Source organism: Schistocerca piceifrons, chromosome 3, assembly GCF_021461385.2.
Source record: "Schistocerca piceifrons isolate TAMUIC-IGC-003096 chromosome 3, iqSchPice1.1, whole genome shotgun sequence".
NCBI lineage: Eukaryota > Metazoa > Arthropoda > Insecta > Orthoptera > Acrididae > Schistocerca > Schistocerca piceifrons.
In genome coordinates, this window is record NC_060140.1 from 713928143 (window position 1) to 713953803 (window position 25661).

Genomic DNA, 25661 nt, shown 5'->3' on the forward strand with positions numbered 1-25661 from the left:
CAGCTTATTACCTCTAACCTACCCTAATACAGACACTATTTCCTCCCCCACCTCTCAATCATTTCTGTCCACCAATGTCGATGCCACCTGTCTCTTTCCCAACAAGCCCAATGCCCATGGCCTTGCTGCTGTTGAACACTATATTCCCCAATGCCTGATTGACTCCAAACCTACAATCTCCTTGCTAGTCACCATAGACAACTATAACCTCACCCACAATTACTTCTTCTTTGAAAGTATCGGCTACAAACTAAGCTGTGGTACAGCAATGGGCATCTGCTAACCTAAAGGAATCCTTCCTCACCACCCAAAATTCCAAATTCCTCACCTGTTTCAGACTGATTGATGACACTGTGACCTGGATTGAGGATGAGGACACCCTATCCACATTCCTCCAACACATCCAACAACAACACCTTCTTCCCCGTTTACTTCACCGGGTCCTCCTTAAGCCAATAAGCATCCTTCCTTGATGTAGACCCCCACCTCGAGGATGGCTACATCAGTCCCTCCATCCACATCAGACCTACCAACCACCAACAGTATCTCCACTTCGATAGCTGCCATCCACTTCCTTCCTTACAGTCCAGCCACTCATGGTCATCACATCTGCAGTGATGAGCACTCCATCTCCAAATATGCAAGGGGCCTCACTGAGGCTTTCAAAGATAGAAGTTACCCTCCCAACCTTGTTCAGAAACAAATCTCCAGTGCCTTGGACTGGCAGTTATCTACAAACACCTACACACTCATTGTTCAGCCACAGAGGAACACTCCTACCATGATTCAGTATTACCCATGGCTGGGGCAACTGAATCACATTTTCTGCCAGGTTTTAGACTACCTCTCATCAAGCCTTGCAACGAAAAATATCCTCCCCACATATCCCACAGTGGTATTCTGCTGCCCATCCAACCTACACAATATCCTACTCCACCCCTCATCCCAAACCCTTACCTTATATTTCATATCCCTTCAATAGATCTAGATGCAAGACCTGTCTCACCATCCTCACACTGCTACCTACTCCAGTCCTGCGATTGGCATCTACTAAATCCATTGAAGGCAAGACCACCCGTAAAGCAGCTATGTGATTTACCAACTCAGATGCAACCACTGTTCCACATTCTATGTGGGCAAGACAAATAACAAGCTGTCTATGTGCATGAATGGCCATTGCCAAACAGCAGCCAAGGTACAACTGGACCACCCAGTTGCTGAACATGCCGCCCAACACAATGTGCTTCACAGCCTCTGCCAGCATTTCTGGTTGGGTTGTTTAGGGAAGGAGACCAGACAGCGAGGTCATCGGTCTCATAGGATTAGGGAAGGATGGGGAAGGAAGTCAGCCGTGCCCTTTCAGAGGAACCATCCCGGCATTTGCCTGGAGTGATTTAGGGAAATCACGGAAAACCTAAATCAGGATGGCCGGACGCGGGATTGAACCGTCGTCCTCCCAAATGCGAGTCCAGTGTCTAATCATTGCACCACCTTGCTCGGTCGCCAGCATTTCTGTACTGCACAGATGGAAACCCTATCATAACCCCCATGGTCTTAATCTTTGCTAGGCACCTGCCTATCTGTACCTCCCACTCTGCCCTTATCCAGCCAACACACATACATAGTCCTTTCCACACCTCTGCCCTCTCTTTCTTCCCCTTTCCCCTCTCCTCCTCCTGCACCCAGCACAGCCTCCCAAGGCAGCACGTAGCAGCCCTATCCTGTATCCATCCTGCCCTACACATTCCCAAAGGCAGCACTAGTTTCTTTCTCCACCCCTACCCTACTATTCCTCTCCCCACCCCCATGACTCTTCCACACCCCTGCTAACCAACTGAGCTAGACAGTGCTCGCTGCTGGGCCTGGATACAATAGCTATGTGCTGCATGCACACGCGTGTGTGTGTGTGTGTGTGTGTGTGTGTGTGTGTGTGTGTGTGTGAGAGAGAGAGAGAGAGAGAGAGAGAGAGAGAGAGAGAGAGAGAGAGAAGTACTTTGTCCAAAAGATGTAATATTTCTTGCTTTATTTTTCATTGTGTCTGTTTCTGCGATTCACTATGTTCTCTATGTGATGAGTAGCAATTATCCTTCACATACAGGATGTTTCACACCTCATGCTACACACCTCTCAAGGCTGTAAAGGAGATTTATTACCAAATTTTACACAAGAACCCATGCCCACAAACATCTTTCAACGATGCTAGAGAGCCTCAAAATTATAGGTACTGGCACCTGTACATGTATGAATATAGAGGGTGATTCTATGATAATGTTACAAACTTTCAAGGATTATTTAATTGGATAGATAAAAAATCTACTCACCAAGTAGCGACAGAACACACATGTAAGACTTGTAACTTGCAAGCTTTTGAAGGCAGTGGCTCCTCCTCCTGGCAGAAGGGTTGAAGGGAAGGAAGAAGGGTGAAGAAAAAGGACTGGAGAGGTCTGGGAAAAGGGGTAGATTCTGGAAAGGTCACCCAGATCCGGGGGTAGGGGAGACTTACCATATGGGATGAGAAGGATGATGGAGAAGGATAAATGTATCAATTTGAGGTAAGAGTCCCTGTACCGGAAATAAATGAAAACCGTTCTGATACCTCTGACAGTGGAATACATGTACTGGTACTGGGGCACTATTATGTTCCCTTCCGCCATTTTGCTGATTGGTTCGGTACACAAGCGCACCAAATGGTCTTGTTTTTGTAACAGACCGCCAACATTATTCAGTAAGCATTTTGAAAGCGATGCCGAAAGGTCCTAGCAAACCGAAATACTATTGTCAGTTCTCCTCGCGCCAACCAATGAAAAGCAATCTGCCCCAGATCCGTGCACGTGCACTGCAGCACCACGAACTTGAAGCAGCTAGCAGTCGACACAGGCATGCCATTCTTACTATTCAAATTTCGCTGACCGCGGGCTTCCACGAATGCGTGATAATGATACAATACTGACTGTGTTCTGGAAACTGTTGTAAATGTCACATTATCTCATTTTATTGTCATTCACATCAACATCTTGTTTTGGATTTTATGTTTATGAGTTAGGAATGGAGTGTAGTACCACATTGTACAAATACATCTATAGAAACACACAGAAAATTCATCATTTTTTTCTCTTTTCTTTCGTTTCTTAGTTGCTTCAAAATTCATGGAGGTGCATTCCATCAATGCAACTAACTGAATGCAGTTTGTTTATTGGCATACGTGTTTCGCTTCCTTTATTCGTGATGATGCATCAGAAACAAAAGAAGCGAAACATGTATGGGGATAAACTGCCTTCAATTAGTTGCACAGACAGAACACATCTCCACAAACCCGTAAAGAATAAGAAGATGCATAGTATGTGGTTGTAGCTTGCTCCTAGAGATCCAAATGATGAAGTAGCCTACTTCCCTATATGATACATAAACAATCTGGGTCATAAAAACAAAATTTTAAAAATCGCCTTTCGAGAGCATGTGGCGAGTGCTGCTATAGAAATTCTTTGTAGTTCATAACATGCATGTGATGAATCAAAATGTTTCATATACGGTGGCATAGTCCAAAAATATTGTGGCAGGAATCTTTCATCTCTGTCTACTGTTGTTAACGATTCAATCACAGATAAATGCTTGTGACAAGCTAGAGTACAAAGATGAATGCACCTAGTTTCATTTGCAGTAATTTACGTTGTGCTCTTGGATTCCTGTCTGACCACACTCTCGGAAATCGCTACGTATTCCGAAAAAAAAAAATAGCGAATTATTTGTGACAAGCAGTAGTACAAATGTCACTACCAGTTGTTTCACGCACAGTAATTTCATCTTTCATTTCTTAAACATATGGATGTCACGAAATAGGAGATACTCGTTACTGAGAAAACGTGCTCTTACATGTAAAATTACAACAAATATTTCAGAAAAATGCTTAACTTTGACAATTAATGAAGTCTCAGAATGTGTTGCAAACACGAAGAGGAAAAATAGGTATTTTCACATCCAGCAGTGTACAAACCTAGGCCCTTTGCCACAGGAGTTCATCGTCTTACCAACTTCACTATCACAACTTGCATGCTGTCAGTGCTTTATTTTATGTAATTCCATTCGAGAGAGATGCAGGCTGATTTCGTTGCCGAATGATGCGGGCTTAAGCCATAAACACATGAAATTTTTTGAAGGTTTCCTCTATCAGACTTCACGAAATTCTTTTGCATTGTTACTTAAAAGTTTTAAATGCGTTTCAATAATTAATAAGTAAACTATTTGCAGAAAACAGTGTGCAAAGTCACTAATAATTTCAGCTAATACTCATTTAATATACCTAAGCAGAGCCGATGTCTTGATTTTCAATGATCTTTAAACTCTTAATCGCATAAAATAACAGGTATTTTGAGAGAATATTGACTTTTTTTTTTTTTATTTATCATTCACTATAACAACCTAACCTCACCATATTTCTAAGAAAGGAAAGTAGTATATTATTAACTCACTTCCCAATCAGACACGTCCTGTGGTGATTCTTTAGTAACACAATCACTAAGTCCAAAGCTAAAACCACTCAATATGTTTAAAATAACCAATCACAGGTGTAAATAAACCACAGCTAACTGAACGACAGGGCTGTACCGAAATCCAAAACCTCTCGGCACAGTTGTCAAAAAATCGGCGGGGGGACCGTTCAGTAACGGGTCTCAGAAGCTTACTGAATATGAAATTCGGATAAAGAGCCGAAAATGACGTCACTACCAAGACTAACCAACTGCACCGATCGGTGTGAATGATATAAAATAGGGACCCTGTTTCTGCAAAGATTGTTGGGTAGACAAGTATCAGAGGTGGTAGTATGGAACAAAACAAGAAAAAATGTCTAGTAAACATGGCCTCTAACCTTAAGAGCTATGAGCACTTGTTCAATAGAGATGCGTTTCACAGTAGTGAAGATGAACAAATGCTCATAGCCCCTCAGGTATGCATTTTATAGCCCATTTTTACTAGATTTTTTCCTTGATTTACACTACCACCTCTGAAAGTTATATACCCTACATACTTAGCAACAACAGTATCAGTACTTGTACTCCACGGTATCAGAACGGTTTTTGTTTGTAACTTTCAACTTGTTCGTTGCTGGTACCGGGATCCTTACCTCAAACTGATACATTTACACTTCTCCATCACACTTGAAAGTCTGTAACATCATTATGAAATCACCCTGTATGTACAAACATTTTACAGGTGCCAGCGTCTACAACTTTGACTCTCTATAATGTCGTTGGATGACCTTTCTGGACATGGATTCCTGGGTAAAACTTGATCTACTAAGTCCCTCTACAACCTCTAGAAGTGTGTAATGCAAATTGTGAAACACCCTTTATAGTCACGCATTCACATCCTGGACTTTATATTTTAGATGACAACATTTTAATCACAATACTAACAATCATAGTATGTTATTGCAAGATAAAGGTGAATAAATTTTATATGTTATGTGGGGCAAGAAGAAACAAACATCCGAGAACTTCTGACCATTTTTTTACACAGTTTTTTGTTGAGTTTGGAAGAAAAATAATAATAATCATCATCATCATCATCATCATCATCATCATCACCACCACCACCACCACCACTGGCAGGGAGGTAGTTGGGGAGTGGTAAAGTGTAGGATTAAAAAAAAACTGTTTACACTTAAACAATTGAACTCTTTACAATTAGTAAATACAACAGTTTCATACTGGGAGCACTGATGACTAGTAAATAAGACTGATAAACCCAAAGCTGACCACTGCAATAAATACAATTTTAAAAATATATAGGTATGTGAAACAAAAAAAAAACAAAAAAAAAAAAAAAACAAAGATTGCCACATGTTGGGGAATTGAAAATAAAATCTCTTTTCTTTTTTTATCAAAATAATTTAAAGTACTAAGCAGATGAAGCAAGAATTATTAACTGCAATACAGTGTTGCCCATTACCAGGCAATTACAAATCAAGAGCTTCAATTGATCAAACAAATAACTACACTTACCAAAAGCACAAACTGCTAAGGGCCCAAAGATAAATGCCTACCACAGTAAAATTTTGTAAAAATAAAAGATGTCTCGCCCCTAAACACCAGCTTATGGCAGCATGGAGTAATCTTAAATTAACAAAATTTCACTACTGAAAAATCGTTAACAACATTTAAGACAGATATAGTATAACAGAATCAATGGCCAGCAACCATGCAAACAAGTTTTACAATGGACGAAGGTGCTTTAGGATTTATAAAAACTTGATAAAGAATACAAGATGCCCATTGGTAATTGTTTTAAGGGATCTTAAGCTAACGTCCAAATATGCCTCCACAAGCTTGCGGGCTATAAGGCTTATATATACAGTGCACCTTACAGAGAAATGGCCAACCAAAAACACTATTTACAATGTGTGAAGTTTGTGAGACCTCCACAATAAATTCCCTAGAACATACAGGCTGCTACGAAAGGCTGAAGAGGGGCAGCAGCCTTTTCAGTAGTTGCAGGGGCGACAGTCTGGATGATTGACTGATCTGGCCTTGTAACATTAACCAAAACGGCCTTGCTGTTGTGGCACTGCGAACGGCTGAAAGCAAGGGGAAACTACAGCCGTAATTTTTCCCGAGGGCATGCAGCTTTACTGTATGGTTAAATGATGATGGCGTCCTCTTGGGTAAAATATTCCGGAGGTAAAATAGTCCGCCATTAGGATCTCCAGGCGGGGACTACTCAAGAGGACGTCGTTATCAGGAGAAAGAAAACTGGCATTCTACGGATCGGAGCGTGGAATGTCAGATCCCTTAATCGGGCAGGTAGGTTAGACAATTTAAAAAGGGAAACGGATAGGTGGGAACTAGTGAAGTTCGGTGGCAGGAGGAACAAGACTTCTGGTCAGGTGAATACAGAGTTATAAATACAAAATCAAATAGGAGCAATGCAGGAGTAGGTTTAATAATGAATAAAAAAATAGGAGTGCGGGTAAGCTACTACAAACAGCATAGTGAATGTATTATAGTGGCCAAGATAGGCACGAAGCCCATGCCTACTACAGTAGCAAGCACAAGTTTATATGCCAACTAGCTCTGCAGATGACAAAGAAATTGAAGAAATGTATGATGAGATAAAAGAAATTATTCAGGTAGTGAAGGGAGACGAAAATTTAATAGTCATGGGTGACTGGAATTCGACAGTAGGAAAAGGAAGAGAAGGAAACGTAGTAGGTGAATATGGATTGGGGCTAAGAAATGAAAGAGGAAGCCGCCTGGTAGAATTTTCCACAGAGCATAACTTAATCATAGTTAACACTTGGTTCAAGAATCATGAAGGAAGGTTGTATACATGGAAGAATCCTGGAGATACTAAAAGGTATCAGATAGATTATATAATGGTAAGACAGAGATTTAGGAACCAGGTTTTAAACTGTAAGCCATTTCCAGGGGCAGATGTGGACTCTAACCACAATGTATTGGTTATGAACTGCAGATTAAAACTGAAGAAATTGCAAAAAGGTGGGAATTTAAGGAGATGGGACCTGGATAAACTGAAAGAACCAGAGGTTGTACAGAGTTTCAGGGACATCATAAGGGAACAATTGACAGGAAAATGAGGGAAAGAAATACAGTAGAAGACGAATGGGTAGCTCTGAGGGATGAAGTAGTGAAGGCAGCAGAGGATCAAGTAGGTAAAAAGACGAGGGCTAGTAGAAATCCTTGGGTAACAGAAGAAATATTGAATTTAATTGTTGAAAGGAGAAAATATAAAAATGCAGTAAATGAAGCAGACAAAAAGGAATACAAACGTCTCAAAAATGAGATCGACAGGAAGTGCAAAATGGCTAAGCAGGGATGGCTAGAGGACAAATGTAAGGATGTAGAGGCTTATCTCACTCGGGGTAAGATAGATACAGCCTACAGGAAAATGAAAGAGACCTTTGGAGAAAAGAGAGCCACTTGTAAGAATATCAAGAGCTCAGATGGAAACCCAGTTGTAAGCAAAGAAGGGAAAGCAAAAAGGTGGAAGGAGTATATAGAGGGTCTATACAAGGGCGATGTACTTGAGGACAATATTATGGAAATGGAAGAGGATGTAGATGAAGATGAAATGGGAAACACGATACTGCGTGAAGAGTTTGACAGAGCATTGAAAGACCTGAGTCGAAACAAGGCCCCGGGAGTAGACAACATTCCATTAGAACTACCGATGGCCTTGGGAGAGCCAGTCCTGACAAAACTCTACCATCTGGTGAGCAAGATGTATGAGACAGGCAAAATACCCTCAGACTTCAAGAAGAATATAATACTTCCAATCCCAAAGAAAGCAGGTGTTGACAGATGTGAAAATTACCGAACTATCAGTTTAATGAGTCACAGCTGCAAAATACTAACACGAATTCCTTACAGACAAATGGAAAAACTGGTAGAAGCCGACCTCGGGGAAGATCAGTTTGGATTCCGTAGAAATGTTGGAACACGTGAGGCCATACTGACCTTATGACTTATGTTAGAAGAAAGATTAAGGAAAGGCAAACCTACATTTCTAGCATTTGTAGACTTAGAGAAAGCTTTTGACAATGTTGACTGGAATACTCTCTTTCAAATTCTAAAGGTGGCAGGGGTAAAATACAGGGAGCGAAAGGATATTTACAATTTGTACAGAAACAAGATGGCAGTTATAAGAGTTGAGGGGCATGAAAGGGAAGCAGTGGTTGGGAAGGGAGTGAGACAGGGTTGTAGCCTCTCCCCGAAGTTATTCAATTTGTATATTGAGCAAGCAGTGAAGGAAACAAAAGAAAAATTTGGAGTAGGTATTAAAATCCAGGGAGAAGAAATAAAACCTTTGAGGTTCGCCGATGACATTGTAATTCTGACAGAGACAGCATAGGACCTGGAAGAGCAGTTGAACAGAATGGACAGTGTCCTGAAAGGAGGATATAAGATAAACACCAACAAAAGCAAAACCAGGATAATGGAATGTAGTCGAATTAAATAGGGTGATGCTGAGGGAATTAGATTAGGAAATGAGACACTTAAAGTAGTAAAGGAGTTTTGCTATTTGGGGAGCAAAATAACTGATGATGGTCGAAGTAGAGAGGATATCAAATGTAGACTGGCAATGGCAAGGAAAGCGTTTCTGAAGAAGAGAAATTTGTTAACATCGAGTATTGATTTAGGTGTCAGAAAGTCGTTTCTGAAAGTATTCGTATGGTTGGTTGGTTGGTTGTTTTGGGGAAGGAGACCAGACAGCGAGGTCATCGGTCTCATCGGATTAGGGAAGGACGGGGAAGGAAGTCGGCCGTGCCCTTTGAAAGGAACCATCCCGGCATTTGCCTGGAGCTATTTAGGGAAATCGCGGAAAACTTAAATCAGGATGGCCGGACGCGGGATTATTCGTATGGAGCGCAGCCATGTATGGAAGTGAAACATGGACGATAAATAGTTTAGACAAGAAGAGATTAGAAGGTTTCGAAATGTGGTGCTACAGAATAATGATGAAGATTAGATGGGTAGATCACATAACTAATGAGGAGGTATTGAATAGAATTGGGGAGAAGAGGCATTTGTGGCACAACTTGACTAGAAGAAGGGATCGGTTGGTAGGACATGTTCTGAGGCATCAAGGTATCACCAATTTGGTACTGGAGGGCAGCGTGGAGGGTAAAAATCGTAGAGGGAGACCAAGAGATGAATACACTAAGCAGATTCAGAAGGATGTAGGTTGCAGTAGGTACTGGGAGATGAAGGAGCTTGCACAGGATAGATCAGCATGGAGAGCTGCATCAAACCAGTCTTAGGACTGAAGACCACAACAACAACAACAACAACAACAACAACGAAAGGCTGAACCAAACTTACACTAAAAGTCCGCCGCATCTAGAGGGAGTTGCATAGGGATACTTAAGTGGGATTTCGAAGGAAACAGCAATAGTAAATAATAAGGGAAACTAACTACAAATATGAAAGAAGCACCAAGGGTGTTTTATGTGCACAGCACAAAAGAACTGGCACACTTGCCTAATATCACGTAGGGCCCCCTCGAGCATGCAGAAATGCCGCAACACAACTTGGCATGGACTCGACTAATGTCCGAAGTAGTGCTGGATGGAACTGACACCATGAATCCTGCAGGGCTGTCTATAATCTGTAAGGGGGGTGGAGATCTCTTCTGAACGGCATGTTGCAAGTCATCCCAGATATGCTCAATAATGTTCATGTCTGGGGAGTTTGGTGGCCAACGAAAGTGTTTAAACTCAGAAGAGTGTTCCTGGGGCCACTCTGTCGCAATTCTGGATGTGTGGGGTGTCGCATTGTCCTGTTGGTATTGTCCAAGTCCATCAGAGTGCACAATGGACATGAATGGATATAGGCAATCAGACAGGATGTCAGAGTCATATCTACATATATCAGGGGTCCCATACCATTCCAACTGCACATGCCCCACACTATTACAGAGCCTCCACCAGCTCGAAGTTTCCTGCTGACATGCAGGGTCCATGGATTCATGAGGTTCTCTCCATACCCATACATGTACAATATACACTCACTTAAATCTTAATAACTTGCCATTGTAGCAGCAGTAAACCAATCTAACAACTGCACCAGACACTTGTTGTCTTATATAGACATTGCCGACTGCAGCGCCGTATTCTGGCTGTTTACGTATCTCTGTATTTGAATACACATGCCTGGACCAGTTTCTTTGGCACTTCAGTGTATCTTGCTCAGAACTGCCCAATTTTACTTCATAAAAATATTTTTCATATTCTGCCAGCAAAGCAAAAAATGTCGTCCTAGAGGAATTTGTGTGCAAAACAATCATGCACCAGTTCTCAAAGACAAGCAAATATATTACTACTGAAAAAAAATTCCTATTTAAAGAAGCCAGCAATTTCTAACAGCAAAGAACAAAATATGTGAAGGAAAAATATTAGGCACATTCATATGAGTAAAAATGTCCAGCTGACAGAAATTAAACCACAAGGAATTGATAAAAATGAATAATAGGAGAAACATGCTCAGCAATGGGATACCAGAGTTGCTAAACTATGCAATTTCGGTCTAAACTGCAAAATAGGTAATGCAGGTACCAATGTTACATGCGAATGACAGCAATCCAACTTGTCTCAAATTGGCAGTAGCTAATGGGAGGATGGTATATGGTAGCTGATGGAAAACATTTAAGAAGATTATGTTTTTCAGCAAAAAATACAAGCATCTGCAAATCATCATGAAGTGCATGGCAGAGGGTACTTCCCATTGTACCAGCTGCTAGGGTTTCCTCCTGTTTCATTCACGTATGGAGTGTGGAAAGAATGATTATCTGAAAGTCTCTGTGCGTGCAGTAATTATTCCATTCTTATCCTCATGATCCCTATGTGAGTGATACAAAGGGGTTGTAGCACATTCCTAGAGTCATCAGTCAAAGCCGGTTCTTGAAGCTTTGTTAATACATCTTCTCAGGATACTTTACATACATCTTCATGAGTCTTCCAATTCAGTTCCTTCCATACCTCTGTGACACTCTCTCACAGATCAAACAAATGTGTGACCATTCATGCTGTTCTTCTCTGTATACATTAAGTATCCCCTGTTAGTCCTATGTGGTACTGGTTCCATACATTTGCGAATATTCTAGAACCGGTTACACGAGTGATTTGTAAGCACTCTCTTTTGTAGACTGCTCGCACTTCCCCAGTATTCTACCAATGAGACAATGTCTACAATCTGCTTTACCCGCAAATGAGCCTATGTCATCATTCCATTTCATATCCCTAAAAAGTGTTACACCTATGTATTTGTATGAGTTTGCCAATTCCAGCAGTGACTCATTGATATTATAGCAATAGGATACTATGTTTTTTCATTTTGTGAAGTGCACAATTTTAGATTTCTGAACATTTAAAACAAGTTACCAATCTTTGCACCACTTTGAAATCTTATCAAGATCTGATTGAATATTTATGCAGCTTCTTACAGAAGCTTTCTTTTGCATTAGCATGAGTTATCATTTAACTCTCATTGACCATGTTTTCAGAAACTTAAAGTACGTTGGTTGGTTAGTTAGTTATATAGGTATTTGCCTTTTTCTATGAAGTGTGAACAATAATTGGAGTTTATTGGAGTACAGTTTTGTAAACAGACAGATGGAGAATCAACTACTACTTCGCAATAGATTTTCTGCGAGAGCTTCGTGGTGGTCTCACCAATACAGAATAGTGGACAGACAGGATGACAGCACCAGGTCTAAAAAATAAACAGATAAATAAATAAAGGTACTATGGGTTGAAATGTAACATGGCTGGTTTTCGGTGTGGTATGATTTCCTGTGTGCAAGCTGCAGTCATCTTATGTTAGATATGAGATTTATTTACTAAAATTTCTTTCAGCTGCTTTTTTTATGTTGGTTGAGGTGGAGCTGCTATTTGGTTTCACCTAACCATGCGCCAGCAGTCGTCCCAGGGCTAAGTCTCCTTGTGCGTGGATGTGTGCTGAAAGAGAGCATTAATTGTCTTCTAAGCTACCTCAATGACATAAAAAAGTGAACTTCAAACCTTCTGTACTCACACTTTCTCTTACAACAGCATTGTATACTAAGTTGTTTGACCAATCACCTTAAAGATGTGTAGCTTTTGCAAAAGCAAGACAAGTAGTATCTCTCTTAACAGAAGCCAATTTGAGAGTTATTTGTCGAGGTGTCCATTATCACCATTACCTTTCTTTCTTTTTCTTCTCGTCTTCTGAACAACTTCAAACATGAAGCCAAGGAACAAGCACACCCAATCAGCACATGGAGACAGTCACTCCCCATCTTGCCTTGTATAACTAATGGGTTCAAGACATTCTCCCATCTGAACATATTGTAATAATATCTCTGATAGTGGGATGTCCTGACACTTACTACTAAGCATCATGAACATTTTTCATCACCATGGAAGCCTGGAAGTGGGACATGCCATCCTAAAAATATCATGTCACATTCCTGGGTGTACAGAGTAGGATTTATAACTGGTCCACTCTCGTGCATATAGGCTAAGGAATGCTGAAGCAGGATAAGTGTGTATAACAGTGTTTTAGATTAGATTCAGTTTTCATTCCATAGACTCAAAAAATGAGACTATTCTTGTAGGTGTGGGACATGTCAGAAAGGATAATATAAAAACATAAAACATTTGAATAGAGTGCTTACTACCCTGATCATTTGTCAGGAGGTTGTCGAAATAGGTGAATACAATGCAGTAAACTGGAACATCTAATATTTACAGAATTAACAAGCTGTCAGAAGGAAACATTGTTATGCACTATTAATAAATTGATCATACAAAAAATGCCTAATCTTGACAGTTGTGACCAAGAGCTGTCAAAACTGAAATCTAGCAGACATTTTTACTTAAGCTGGTTTAATAGTCTTTGTTACTCACCATATAGCAGACATGCTGAGTCGCAATAGGCACAACAAAAAGATTCACACAACTGTAGCTTTCAGCCATAAAGGCCTTTGTCAGAAGTAAACACACTTACACACACACACACACCCATGCAAACGCAACTTGCACACATGTCTGCAGTCTCAGAGAACTGGAACCACACTGTGAGCAGCAGCACCAGTGCATGATGGGAGTGGCGACTGGGTAGGGGTAAGGAGGAGGCTGTGGGGTGGGGAGGGTGGGGAATAGTATGGTGGGAGTGGCGGACAGTGAAGTGTTGCAGTTTAGATGGAGGGCAGGAGAGAAGGTGCGGCGGGGGGGTGGGGTCGGGGGGGGGGGGGGGGAGGGGAGGGGGGGGGCAAGTAGCGGAAAGGAAAGAAATAAATAAATAAAAGGAAGAAATTAAAAGACTGGGTGTGGCGGTGAAATGATGACTGTGTAGTGCTGGAATGGGAACAGGGAGGGGGCTGGATGGGTGACGACAGTGACTAACGAAGGTTGAGGCCAGGAGGGTTAGGGGAACATAGGATGCACTGCAGGAAAAATTCCCACTTGCACAATTCAGAAAAGCTGGTGTTGGTGGGAAGGATCCATAAGGCGCAGGCTGTGAAACAGTCATTGAGATGAGGGATATCATGTTTGGCAGCGTGTTCAGCAACAGGGTGGCCCACTTGTTTTTTGGCCACAGTTTGTCGGTGGCCATTCATATGGACAGACAGCTTGTTGGTTGTCATGCCCGCATAGAAAGCAGCACAGTGGTTGCAACTTACCTTGTAAATCATGTGACTGGTTTCACAGGTAGCCCTGCCTTTGATGGGATAGGTGATGTTAGTGACCGGACTGGAGCAGGTGGTGGTAGGAGGATGTATGGGACAGGTCTTCCATCTAGGTCTATTACAGGGGTATGAGCCATGAGGTAAGGGACTGGGACAGGGGTTGTGTAAGGATGGACGAGTATATTGTGTAGGTTTGGTGGACAGCAGAATACCACGGTAGGAGGGGTGGGAAGGATAGTGGGCAGTACATTATACTTGAGGCTGTCTGTTGAATACGGCTGAGATGGTGGATACAGTGTGGCTCATAAGTAGAGCATGCATTACAGTTTGTAAGGTAACAAGAGAAATACAGGAAAGAAAAGAAAGAAGGGTGAACATTGAGTATAGCAAAGCAAAAGAAAGTAGTTACAAAGGAAAACAGCACAGGGTTAGGATCGAAGAACAGCCGTAAGGCAAAAATCAAACAATGGAAAATCCAGGATGGAATGTTACAATACCGTGCTGCATGCTGTGTAGGCATGACAACCAACAAGCTGTCTGTCCATATGAATGGCCACCAACAAACTGTGGGCAAAAAACAAGTGGACCACTTCTCTCCTGAACACGCTGCCAAACATGATATCCCTCATCTCAATGACTGCTTCACAGCCCGTGCCGTATGGATCCTTCCCACCAACACCAGCTTTTCCGAATTGCGCAGGTGGGAACTTTCCCTGTGATACATCCTACATTCCCCTAACCCTCCTGGCCTCAACCTTCGTTAGTCACTGTCGTCACCCATCCAGCCCCCTCCCTGTTCCCATTCCAGCACTACACAGCCACCATTTCCCACCACACCCATTCTTTTAATTTCTCTCCTTTCCTTTACTTACCTCCCCCCCCCCCCCCCCCTCCGCACCTTCCCTCCATCTAAACTGAAACACTTCACTGTCCGCCACTCCCACAATACTGTCCCTCCCCCTGCCTGCTCCAGCCTCCTCCTTACCCCCACCCAGTCACCACTCCCGTCATGCACTGGTGCTGCTGCTCACAGTGTGGTTTCAGTTCTGTGAGACTGCAGATGTGTGTGCAATTTGCGTTTGCATGAGTGTGCGTGTGTATAAGTGTGTTTACTTCTGACAAAGGCCTTTATGGCTGAAAGCTACAGTTGTGTGAATCTTTTTGTTGTGCCTATTGCGACTCAGCATGTCCGCTGTATGGTGAGTAGCAACTTTCCTTCTCTGGTATTGTTACATTCCACCCTGATTTTCCATTGTTTGATTTAATAGTCTTTGTTAAGATATTCACCTACAGAGTAGAAGAAGTTGCCTACCAAAAAGTCTTTCAAACTCTGTTGAAACTGTGCTTTATCTGAAACCAAGTTTTTAATGGTTGCTGGCAATTTACTGAAAATGTGTGTTCCAGAACATTGGACCCTTTTTCGGACCAAGGTAAGTGATGTTAGGTATTTATGTAGATTGTTCTTATTCCTAGTATTGATACTATCCATTGAGCTATTGGTGAGAAATAAAGATACGTTACTTGCAACAAATTTCATTAAGGAATAAATATACTGAGAAGCAGTGGTTAGAATACTAAGTTACTTGAACAGGTTTCTACATGATGTTCTTGAATTTACACCACAAATGATTATCATCACATGCTTTTCCACCCTAAAAACTTTTGCTCGGTTTGATGAGTTACCCCAGAATATGATCCTGTATGACATAATAGAATGAAAGTAAGCAAAGTATGCAAGTTCTTTTATACTTAAATCTCTTACATCTGACATCATTCTCAGTGCAAATACATACTTGTTTAGGTGCTTAGGCAATTCTGTGGTATGCCCTTTCCAACTGAATTTATTACCAAGTTGTAATCCCAGAAATTTAACACTGTCAACCTCTTTGATTTGCATGTCTTCATATGTTGTACACATGCTGGAAGGAAATCTCTTACATGTTCTGAACTGCATGCAGTGGGTCTTCTTAAAGTTTAATGACAGTGAATTAGCTTTAAACCATTTATTAATGTCAGTGAAAATTTGATTAGCAGCTACTTCTAAATTTGTACTTGACTTGCTACTTATTGCAATGTTTGTATCATCTGCAAACAAAACAAACTTTGCATCTGGCAATGTAACAGATGCGATGTCATTAATGTCCACAAGAAAAAGCATTGGATCCAAGATGGAACCTTGAGGAACACCACATGTAATTAATTGCCAATCAGATTAAGACTGACTGCTTACTGCACAGGTATTTGGCAATGACATTCTTTGTTTCCTGTTAGATAGACAAGACTCAAACAATTTTGCAGCATTGCTGGTGACACCTTAATATTCTAATTTACTAAAGAGAATGTTGTGATTCACACAGTCAAATGCATTTGACAGGTCACAGAAAATGCCAGCAGCCCTTTTTATATCCTATTATCAAGTGAATTTAGCACAATCTCACTGTAAGTGTAAATAGCTTCTTATATATCAAAACCCTTAAGAAATCCAAACTGTGACTTGGACAATATATTATTTGCAGTCAGATGCAGGAGACACTTGAACACAACCTTTTCAAATATTTTTGAGAAGATAGATTAAGGAGGAACAGGAAATATTTTGAGCAGAGTGGATATAATTTGGAAACTCAGTCTAAGAATACAATAGCCATTGTACAATGATGGGTAACAGCATCCTCCTCTGAACAGCATTTGGCTACAACAGCAACACACATTTGTGGCTGAAGTGTTACTACGAATTTACTGAATTACAAGTGATTAAAAGCTCTCTTTGTACAAAAGTTTGATTTAACAAAGCTGCTTACACTCACTGCAATGAAAGAAATTACCTGCCTGCTTGCTCGTTTTTAATTGCTTATGAGCTAGTGACATACCCTCTCACATTCCCATAGCAACTCAAGGTAGGGAGTATCAACACCCACGATTGTTCTGCTAAACAAATAAATGACAGTGCTGTACTGATCTAGGCACTTACTCATTCAAACTATCTGGATGACTAGCTGCATAACTGTTACTTTATGTAAGGGATTGTAATTACTGATGGTACTGTTATTTATCAAAAGGTTATAATAAAGATAAATCTAAACACTTAAGACATTTTGTACTCTGTCTAAATTGAAGTAAATAACAGATGAGAATGATGAGGTGCACAATTCCAGAAAATTAATAATTTTTGACTCATTAAGAGAAGTTACCTATCAATTTGAATTAAATGTAAAGTTGATGTCCAGGAACTCCAGTCTTCTACCAAGGAAAAATCCAATTAGTAAAAGAGACATTACTAGGATTGTAGGGAAGATGCAGATATTAGTGAGAGAAATCTGTCTTATATGTGAAAAACTAAAGGAAGAACTACAAAAGATATAGTTCTCCACAAATAAACACATATTTATTCACAAATTGTGCACTTCAATAAATGGAAAACATAGTATCCTATGATTTCAATATCACTAACTCCCCACCGAAACAATACATGACATGGAAAAATTACATAGGCTCAATCATATGTAAAATAGCAGGCAGAGTTTGGTTCACTGGTAGGATACTTGGAAAATAGGTAACAAAGGATACTGCTTACAAAGGAAAACTTTGCTCCAGCATGTGGGACCCATTCCAAATATGACTAACAGGGAGATTTTGAACTTATACACAGAAGGGTGGCCAGCACAAATTGTCAGAGATGTGTTTAACTCAACTGAAAACTCTGAATCAGAAAACGCTTGGAACAGAGGAGTCTATTATCCCACTGAAGCATACTTACAAACCTTCACCCCCTCCCCCCCCCCCCCCCCCCCCACATCTCTCTCTTTTTTCTTATCTCATTTGGTATAATCACATGTACCCTCTGCCATGAATTTCAGTCATTCGCAGAGTATAGAGTAGATCTACACGTTGATTCCATGATGATATTACAAACTGTTTCAGATTGTGGAGAAGGGTAAATGTATCAATTTGAGGTAAGGGACCCTGATCCAGAAAAACTGAGTAGAAAGTTATAAACAAAAGTTGTTCCTACACCCCTGATGTCAGACCCTTTTCACTGTAAGCTCTTTGCTTTCCACACTTTGGGAGGAGGTACTATGGATCAAAACACAACAAAAATGCCCAGTAAACATGGGCTCTAAAGTTCATACCTTAAGCACTATGAGCACTTGTTTACCTTTGCTACCATGAGTCGTCTCCTCTACTGAACAAGTGCTTAAGTTTTTTCCTAAATATGGAAAGCAAAGAGCTTGCATTACCAGATGTATCGGGACGTTTGTTGCTTATAACTTTCAAATGGATCATTTACAGATAAAGGCCCTTACCTCAAATTTATGCGTTTACATACCCTTCAAGAGTTTGTAACATCATCACAGAATCACACTGCATATCATAAAGTCATTGATCAAAATGCCAGTCCAGTAAATGTAGTTTCAACCCGCCGAATTAGAGGGCAGTGGAGTGGACATGTAGTGCTAGGAAATTTCCAAGAATGTTTGCCTATTGAAGCCGCAGGCTCCAAACGATAGATATCGAGCGTGCGATTGTAAATCGATCAAGTGACTGTGCTGGCGGGCATTATGAGTATATTAATAGTGGTCACTACAGCAACAACAACAAAAAATAGTATTACTAAAATACTTGTAATTACAAAGGAAATGACTTACCTTACTCGTCATCAACTTTGTCATCATGAGAAAGTCCTGATGTGTATAGTAAGGGAAGCATTCCTTTTTTGCCATAACCTGGGTAAAATCTGCCAATGTCACACAAAAATATGGGTAGAGCGTCACTTGCAAGTTATGGGAATAGAGGTACGAAACAAGTAGAGTTCGTCTCTTTCTCCTGCATGCCCTTTCTCTTTTAATGGAAGATTTCACAGATTTCCATAGCCACTCAATGTTCTATGTGCACACGGGGGTCATCTGAAGACACGAACTCTACAGAGTGGGACTCATGGTTGAATCCTTCTGCTTTCAGTGTCTTGTAGGAGTGAAAGCCATCTGTAATGACTTTACTACTGGGCAGTATAAAGTACTTTATCAAACTGACTAAAGTTACCTTGTCTCTGGACAACAAACTCATAACAAAACACTTCCAGGACTCTCGTTCTATACCACCAAATACCCAAATATGTTTGATTTCATTCTTTGAAGGTCAACCTCACTGGTTTTTCCTTCATGTTATGTGTCATTCGTCCATTTCAATAACTTTATTCGGTCCACCAATCGGTAAATTGTCGTTCGTCACTATTACATAACACACTTCTCTGCAAAACCCAAAATAGTCGCACACAGTATTAGTACGTAAGTCAGTTTCTGATGCTGTTGCTTGCAGGACGTAGTCTCGAATCCAACAAGATTGAAGAATTACGCTGGTCTGGATGGATAATTTGGAATAGTCAAACCATGTATTCTTCCTCATAGTCATTCGTCTTTCACACTTTCCACAATGAAATTGTAATGGTATTTCAGTATCAGAACTCTTCTGCCAAAGTTTTACACACTTCGCCCCACTGAAGTCTACACAGACCCTCCTTTCCTCATCGGGTATTAGTCCATATTTGTGACAAAAAGTCAAACAATTTTTTACATTGTATAAGAATGGAATTAGATTCTTCTATATGAGGCAATCAGCTGAAGAAACGCCAACAACACTAGACATCCCACTCGCTACCAACATAAATCACCTGGGTTTTCCTAGCAACTAACAAATAATTTATCATAACGCCCGCCACAACAGTCGCGTGATCGATTTACAATTGCACATTCCATATCTATCGTATGGAGCCCGTGGCTTCAATAGCCAAACATTCTTGGAAATTACCTAGTCCTACTTAAAACAAAATAGGCCTACATCTGCTTAAAAAAAAAGAACATTAAAATCTGTTCATGAAGTACACTGTAGAAAACTGGGGAATTACTTGTGCAGCATAAATGATTAACAATATATTCTTTACATTTTTTAACACTAATTATATTTATTATAGATCAACAAACTTATGCAAAAAACTGCAATGATATATGTTATTACAACACCTTGACAAAATTTAGCTAATTTTAACAAAATCAAAGCCTTCATAAATGGTCCGATTTGGCACAACTTACTATCAAACTGTGAGCAGTAAGATTTCAACACACAATTAAATTCTGCATTGACAGGGAAATGATTAGCCTATACCTTTATCAAAATACTCTTAAGGGGAATGTCTCAAGCACTATACAATACTGTATCATGTTTCGAATCAATTTGAAGTTTTAGTGTATGATCTGTAATATACATAAGTGTATGTGTGTTGGGGGGGGGGGGGGGGAAGTCAACCGAAACGTCCGATCCCACTCATCGGTTTGGCCCTTGATGTAAGGCTGTTGTGGTGTGTGACGCCACGACGGCGCGAAATTTAGTTTGTGAAAGTGGCGTGTTTGTAGGTGTTGTTTTGATGTGATCGGTGATGCTCTTTGGTGGTGTGTTAGGTGATGTTTTTGGTTTAGTTTGCGTGTGTGGCGTGCTTTTTAGGTGGCGCATTGTTGTGGTCGGTGGTTCTCTCTGGTGGTATGTTTACGGGTAGCGTGTTACATGGCGTATGGGGTTCATTTGTGTGATAGCACTGCACGTGTGTAGTATCAGGACTGTGCTTTCAGCAGAATATTTTTCAGTGAGTTAACGATTTTAGTTTTGTTATTTCGACGGTATTGTGCTTCCTCTGTTCGTCGTTTGTGAATTTTGGTAAATTGCTTTGTTTATGTCTTTGGAAGGTATGGATATGACTGACAAGGTCAACAGTTTTTGGTTGTCGGTGATAATGGGGGACAGTGCGTCGTCTCTAATAAAAGTCCTTCAACTATACGGATTTTTGGATGAACTCGTGAAGTGTTCAGTATGTCATGAAGAAATGAGGCTTACTAAAGTTCAGGTGTCTCGAACCAGGGACGGCTGTATGTGGAGATGTCGTAAGGATAACAGGTCAAGGGAAGCGTTCGATTCCAATTTTGTTGGTTTGTTGTGTTTTCTGAGGTAGTGATGATTGTGGACGTGGCTGTAATTTTGGGTTTTATGATTTGGTATCGGTAGTTTCTGTTGACCTATATAGGTCAAGGGAAGTGTTTGACTCCAATGTGTGATTGTGGCTGTGGGTGTTTCGGTATCGGGAGTTGCTGTTGAGCTATATAGGTCAAGGGAAGTGTTCGATTTCAATTTGTGGGATAAGGGAGCTGCTGTTGAATTATATAGGTGAACGGAAGTGTTATTTGTGGGATCGGGTGCTGATGTTGAGCTATATACGTCAAGGGATGTGCTCGATTCCAATTTGTGGGATCGGGAGCTGCTGTTGAACAATATAGGTCAAGGGAAGTGTCCGATTCCACAGGATATTGCGTTTAATGGAATTTGGTGTGGTGGTGTGTGTCAAAATTTGTTTATATTTACTTTGTCTCCATCCAAAAACCACCAATTTCCCATGCTTGTCCCGTTAGTTTCATTAGGTTTTTTGTGGAATGTGTGTGTCTGCTGGATTTTCAATGTAGTTTCGCGTTTGTGGTCATGTATACGTGATGATGTCATAGGCGCCATATTGGAGTCGTAGTGAATGGTCGTTTCCGCCATATTTGTGACGTCATGGCTCAAAGCAGACGGGTGGCATCGGACACTTCTGTATTTGTGTGTGTGTGTGTGTGTGTGTGTGTGTGTGTGTGTGTGTGTGTGTGTGTGTGTGTGTGTGTAAGCAAGTGGGACCTGTACCAGATAGGACTAACAGGCAATACTGAACATATACAGAAAAGGGCAGCATATTCAGTCACAGGTTTGTTTAATCTTTGAGAGTGTGCCACAGAGATACTGAAGGAACCGAACTGACAGAGTTTTGAGGGCAGGTTTAAACTACCCTGAGAAAGTCTATTAAAGAAGTTTCAAGAACCGGCTTTAAATGATTACTCTGGGGATGTACTACCATCTCCCACGTATCGCTCACACAGGGATTGTGAGGATAAGATTAGAATAACTACTGCACAAATAGAGGCATTCAACCAATTATTCTTCCCGCGTTTCCTAAGTGAATGGAGCACGAAGAAACCTTAATAACTGGTACAATGGGACGTGCCCTCTGCCATACATCTCACGGTAGCTTGCAGAGTATAGATGTACATGTATAAAGGTTGTTTTACTATTATTTGTGACGTCTGCACAAAAATCCTCACGAAATAAATCAGAAATGGTCTACACCTATAGCGATATAAGCACGGTTGCACGACATTACTACATAGGTAGCAGAGACCGTAATAATCATTTACTGCTAGACGGATCCATTGCATTTATAACTATTTGCATTTAGGAATACATTATCAACTGAAATAATTATCATCTCTTCTTACCAACGTCATTTGTGGATAACAGGCCTCTTTTTGCTAGGCGAAGGGCCAACTTTTGTGGCAAAGGCACTGAAAGACAATAAGTAGTAAATACAACCCGTTCTACAACTAAGTGATGTATAAAAAAATAATGTAACGAAATTGTACACGTATTACTCGTTGTATTTTTTATCGAATACTGCCTTACTCTCTAAATAAAGAATTAATTTCAACTCACTCTCACAACACTCTCACAGCCGCATATAAACAAATCACAACACGGCACAAGAAAGATGCAAACAAAACAAGTTTCTAAGCCAAAGATAATACTGATCACTGCCCCACAGATCTTAATATTCAATTGCTAACTGCCGTCAGCGTTGTTTTCCTTTTCGTAAGAGGAAGGACGTGTTGCACGTGTGGTGTAAGTAATTTAACAAATACCTGCTTGTTAGTTTTTGTGATTGTTTTAAGTGATTAAGGAGTTGGAAGTAAACAGTCGGTTTAAATTTTTAGAAGCTTTCATATTTGGCTGTGTGACATATATGTCACATTGAAATATGACGTCTGTAATCCACAAGTACAGTGATGTTGAAAACAATATTATATTATTGATACACATATAGTGTCATATTTGAATAGTGCTATATCATCCTATGATGTTGCAGAATCGCTATAATTCCAACCATATTTATGATAGTTGTTCACTTCCAGCTGTTGCATCACATTGTGAGAATAGTAAGCTATTAATGTGTCTTTCATATTTACAGCGTCAAAAAATGGAGCATAAAACGTACAAAATTTATGATATTGAGAATACGCCCCGTGTTATTCAGGGGCTGAAAGTGGCCAAATGTATGAAATCAGATTCAGCCATTGAAGATGAAAGAAGTAAGGAAAACATGCTACATATACAACTGCTTTCATTCTTTTATTTTATTTCATTTCTACTTCTCTCCGATATAACTATAACAGCCATAACCCAGAAACTAGGGAACGGAAGTTTCCCATTGGTAATCGTCATTACTCAATTTTGCAATACAATTAGAGCCTCGCAGCTTTGTTCTTTATTTTTTGGTGTTGTATTGTGGATTTGTTCTTTCTTTGTATATGTGCGTTGTACTTGTATTTAATATTGTGGCACAAACAGGGAATGGACACCACCGATAAGAATATTATTTGCTAATGACACCTAAACCTTGTGCAAAGATCTCTTTGGAGAAACTAGAAATTCTTACACTTACATAGTATTACATATATGGCGTAAATGTTGCGATATTCATGACAAATTATAAGAGACAGTTTCAAATTAATCATAACCTTCATTCTCAAAATATAAGATATAAAAATAATTTCCAGTGAGTTGTGCATCCCACTCTGAAACACTTTATTTTTGTTGAAAAGTATTTTTAAGAACTTGCCTACAAATACAAGATAGTAAAGTGGCAATATTCGGGAATTGCAACTAAGTTATGTATGTAATATTGTTCACACTTGTAAATTGTGTGAATATTTGTGTTCTGGATACCCTACAGCTATAGTAAACAATGTTTATTGTATATAAAACCCTGCCACAAATTGCATTATAATTGCTACTCGTTAACTATTCATCAGTACACTCATGTAATTACTAAGTACAGTATTTTACAGCAGATGGAGAGCATTTGAATAGCATAATAAGAAAACCAAGAAACAAGCAAGTTTTATTTATTTATTTACTTACTTACTTACTTACTTGTCCATTGATCATATGTAGTACAATGGAAAAGATGATACTGGCCTTGATTCTAGCTATTACAGTAGATAGTTTTTCCGTATTATATGTAGTCCTATGTGTTATACATTATAGAAGTAATAGTTCTATACATTTATAGCAGTTTAGGTGTTCATTTTCTGCTTATTATGTAGGGCAATCATTTGCGACACTTTTATCAGAAAATTGGGTTGGTAAGTACATTGAAAATTCGTGTAACTAGTTTATAATACAGAAATAACTTAATAAATGAATCATCATACACTTCAAGACATGAATTACCACTACATCAAGTTTTTTATTATAGCATCTTTGTGTCAAGGGGAATTCTGGTATGAGTTGTCAGGTTTGACCAGTGATGTAATGTTAATGGATGCTGTCATCTCACCTTTTGCTCCATGTATTCACCACTTTGTTGTTAGCGATATAAAAAAAAATTCTGGTTGTGGTAACAGATTGATCTGTAGCTTAACACAAGGTATAGGTTACGCTGGAATGTGATAGTTTGATTGTGAGATGGCGAAGCCAATGAATGTGACACTAAAAAACCCTGGTTGTGGTAACAGACTGATCTGTAGCTTAGCTCATTTGAATAAATCACCAGTAAGGCCACATTACAGTTACCATATTGTGTACGGCATTTGCACACGTTTCCTGTGTCATTGGTCAAAGCTGACGACTCATATCTAACATTCTGCTATATCCTCACTTGTCATGTGCTACTTTCATGATGCCAATTCTTTAAGTGGTTTGATGCACTGCAGCACTATCTACAGAAAATATTTTGACTTGTAAGTACAATTTTAATTTTTACAAATAATCAATTGAAGAAAACTTCTGTCTTGTGGTTATTGTTGATAAAATTAATATTTCTTGCGTTAACTAGTTTCATAGCTTCCTACATTGTTGTATTCATCTGATGTAACTGGTCCAATATAAAGACATCCAAAACCAGATTCAGATTATGTTCTGAGAGGTGGTTCACATAAAATAAATGAGACCCTGCAGCATGTAGGTCTATGTCATTACCACAACCAAAAAATGTAGTGTAGTTTCACAGCAAATGCTCCATTGTAAATAAATTTTATTATCTGGGATGATACTGCTCAGTTTTTAATTTAAAATTAGTTCTGTCAGACATATATGCAGTTACAGCTATTAAGGAAGAAAAATGTTCTTTTAGCCTGGCCAAAATTTGTTTGATGATCAATCGAAATTTATTAGAATGGCTGGTGACATTGAACGTTAGTCTTTTTGTAGCTTACAAAGTATTTCTACTCCTAAACAGGTTGACCATTTGTGCATCTTATGATGTATTAACTCATACTGAAGAAAAATGGGAGGTTAATAGTAAATACTTTAATATAATGGGAGAATTTATTGAAGTCCGTAAAATTTTGTGATAAATT

General features: G+C 39.8%; 2 protein-coding genes across 2 annotated transcripts in view; one reads left to right on the plus strand and one right to left on the minus strand.

Annotated features, from left to right (window-relative positions):
* Positions 1-22724, minus strand: part of LOC124790024 (polyglutamine-binding protein 1) — an 82253-nt gene extending 59529 nt beyond the window's left edge. Inside the window, exons 1-2 of the mRNA XM_047257578.1 lie at positions 22708-22724; positions 22524-22589 (exon numbers count right to left, since the gene is read on the minus strand). Coding sequence (XP_047113534.1) covers positions 22524-22589; position 22708 — 67 coding nt within the window. The 5' untranslated portion in view covers positions 22709-22724. The remainder of the gene's footprint in view (positions 1-22523; positions 22590-22707) is intronic.
* Positions 22725-22852: 128 nt separating this feature from the next.
* The window catches only part of LOC124789592 (ankyrin repeat and zinc finger domain-containing protein 1-like), a 113083-nt gene continuing 110274 nt past the window's right edge, over positions 22853-25661 (plus strand). The window contains exons 1-2 of the mRNA XM_047257003.1: positions 22853-22923; positions 23270-23390. Of these exons, the coding sequence (XP_047112959.1) occupies positions 23279-23390 (112 nt within the window). The 5' untranslated portion in view covers positions 22853-22923; positions 23270-23278. The remainder of the gene's footprint in view (positions 22924-23269; positions 23391-25661) is intronic.